Source organism: Sinocyclocheilus rhinocerous, unplaced genomic scaffold, assembly GCF_001515625.1.
Source record: "Sinocyclocheilus rhinocerous isolate Xijiao unplaced genomic scaffold, SAMN03320098_v1.1 scaffold3552, whole genome shotgun sequence".
Taxonomy (NCBI): domain Eukaryota; kingdom Metazoa; phylum Chordata; class Actinopteri; order Cypriniformes; family Cyprinidae; genus Sinocyclocheilus; species Sinocyclocheilus rhinocerous.
Genome location: NW_015645550.1, coordinates 104,964 through 106,843, shown reverse-complemented (window position 1 = coordinate 106,843; position 1,880 = coordinate 104,964). Strand labels below are relative to the sequence as shown.

Sequence of the window (1,880 nt, the reverse complement as noted above, 5' to 3'; positions counted from 1 at the left end):
TTATGAAGTGTTTTGGTGCAGACACTTGGGACGCTTAATTCAGTCTAACATTGCAAACCCGGATAAAATGTGCATTTATCAACCGCTTTAAATGCAGTTCATCCAGTCAGAGTTTATTAAGAGTCTTGAGCTCATAGTTTGTGAAGAGATTTCAGCACAGCAGCATGTCAGCGAGTGTTTGCTCTTGAGCTTTACACACAGACACACAGCAGCTGTAAAGGTGCAGGGACACTTGCATATAAAGGCGTGTTGTGCTGAACAGATCGGAGCAGAAGGGCGTTTGGACAGTCAGAGATTTGATCATTGAGCTCATGCTGAACAGTGCCATGATTCTGCACTGATTTCAGTCTGGCTGCGGTCCTGTGTGATCTCACTTGCTGTATGTGATTGCATTACAGCTGAAAGTTTCCACGTGCTTTACATATGTGCAATCAGGAAGAGCCTGGGGGCCATGCTGACGCCCTACATCTCACGCAGACTGAGCCGCAGCTCGCCCGCCGAGGTACAGAGGAGCAGCCGCTGCGCTAGCGGCCGCACCATTAATCCAAATTACATCACAGTCGCGATCAGACAGAAGCTGTGATAGTCGTGCGCATCTTTCAGTGAATCAGGGTTGTAGCAGAGTATATCGTGTAACTGCTGCTGCTGTATGCTGAGACGGTGTAATGCAGTTAGCGCTGCATGATTAATCGAATGCGATAGTCGTGCGTATCTTTCAGTGAAGCAGGGTTCTGTGATCAGCAGTAAATCTCCATCCAAAGGCCAGAGAAACTCCAAATACTTTCATTGATTCAGCGTGACTAATAAACACAAGACTGCGACAATATATGGTTTATCTTTCTTCTGCGGGGTGTATTTAGAGTTTCTCTGGCCTCCACTGCTTCAGTAGTAGTGTTGAGATGTTTTAGTCAGGTATCATGTCAAAGTCAAGTTTTGGTATTGTGCCAGCACTAGTGCTGCTGTGATGTGAGCAGTTTGAGGGTTGAAGGATAGATGGACAGTGGCTGTGTGTTGAGCTGTGGTTCATCTGTTGGTTCTGCAGGTCCTGAAGCTGCTGAACAGTAACTCGGAGACGCCGTACTTGATCTGGAACAACGGCACGCGAGCGGAGCTGATGGAGTTCCTGGAGGAGCAGCAGGAGAGCAACATCAAGAGAGTGAGACGCTCCTCACGATCCTCTGCTGCTCCTCACACTCCTCTGATTCAGATCACACTCACTCTCTGTGTGTTTGCAGGGCGAGTGCGACAAGAGCTTCGGCTCAGAGTTCCTGTTCAGTGAGCACGGGAAGGAGCTGATCGTGGGAGAGATCTTCGTTAGGGTTTATAACGAGCAGCCTGCGTTTCCTCTGGAGGTGAGAGACACCTACACTACTGTACTGAAGACCCAGAAGAAGTCTCTTCTGCTCACCAAAGCTGCGTTTATTTGATCACAAATACTGTAAAAATAGTGAAATATTATTATGATTTAAAACAGTTGTTTTCTATGTGAATATCTGTTAAACTGTAATTTATTTCTGTGATGCGCAGCTGTATTTTCAGCATCATTACTCCAGTCTTCAGTGTTGATCTGCTGCTCAAGAAACATTTCTGATTATTATCAATGTTGAAAACAGTTGTGCTGCACAATATTTTTTGTGGAAACCATGATACCATTCAAAAGTCTGGAGCAAGTAAGATTTTAAAAAGAAAAAAAATAATAATTTGTATTCATCAAGGATGCATTAAATTGATGAAAAGTGTTTATATAAATATAAATACATTTATAATGTTACAAAAAATATATATTTCAAATAAATTCTGTTCTTTTTATTGTTCTATTCATCAAAGAATCCTGAAAACTAAAATGTATCACGGTTTCCACAAAAATATGAAGCAGCACA

General features: G+C 43.1%; 1 protein-coding gene across 1 annotated transcript in view; it reads left to right on the top strand.

The window, feature by feature from the left end:
- Positions 1–436: 436 nt before the first annotated feature.
- Positions 437–1,880, top strand: part of LOC107706555 (dnaJ homolog subfamily C member 13-like) — a 5,535-nt gene continuing 4,091 nt past the window's right edge. Inside the window, exons 1-3 of the mRNA XM_016510306.1 lie at positions 437–502; positions 1,043–1,156; positions 1,236–1,352. Coding sequence (XP_016365792.1) covers positions 452–502; positions 1,043–1,156; positions 1,236–1,352 — 282 coding nt within the window. The 5' untranslated portion in view covers positions 437–451. The remainder of the gene's footprint in view (positions 503–1,042; positions 1,157–1,235; positions 1,353–1,880) is intronic.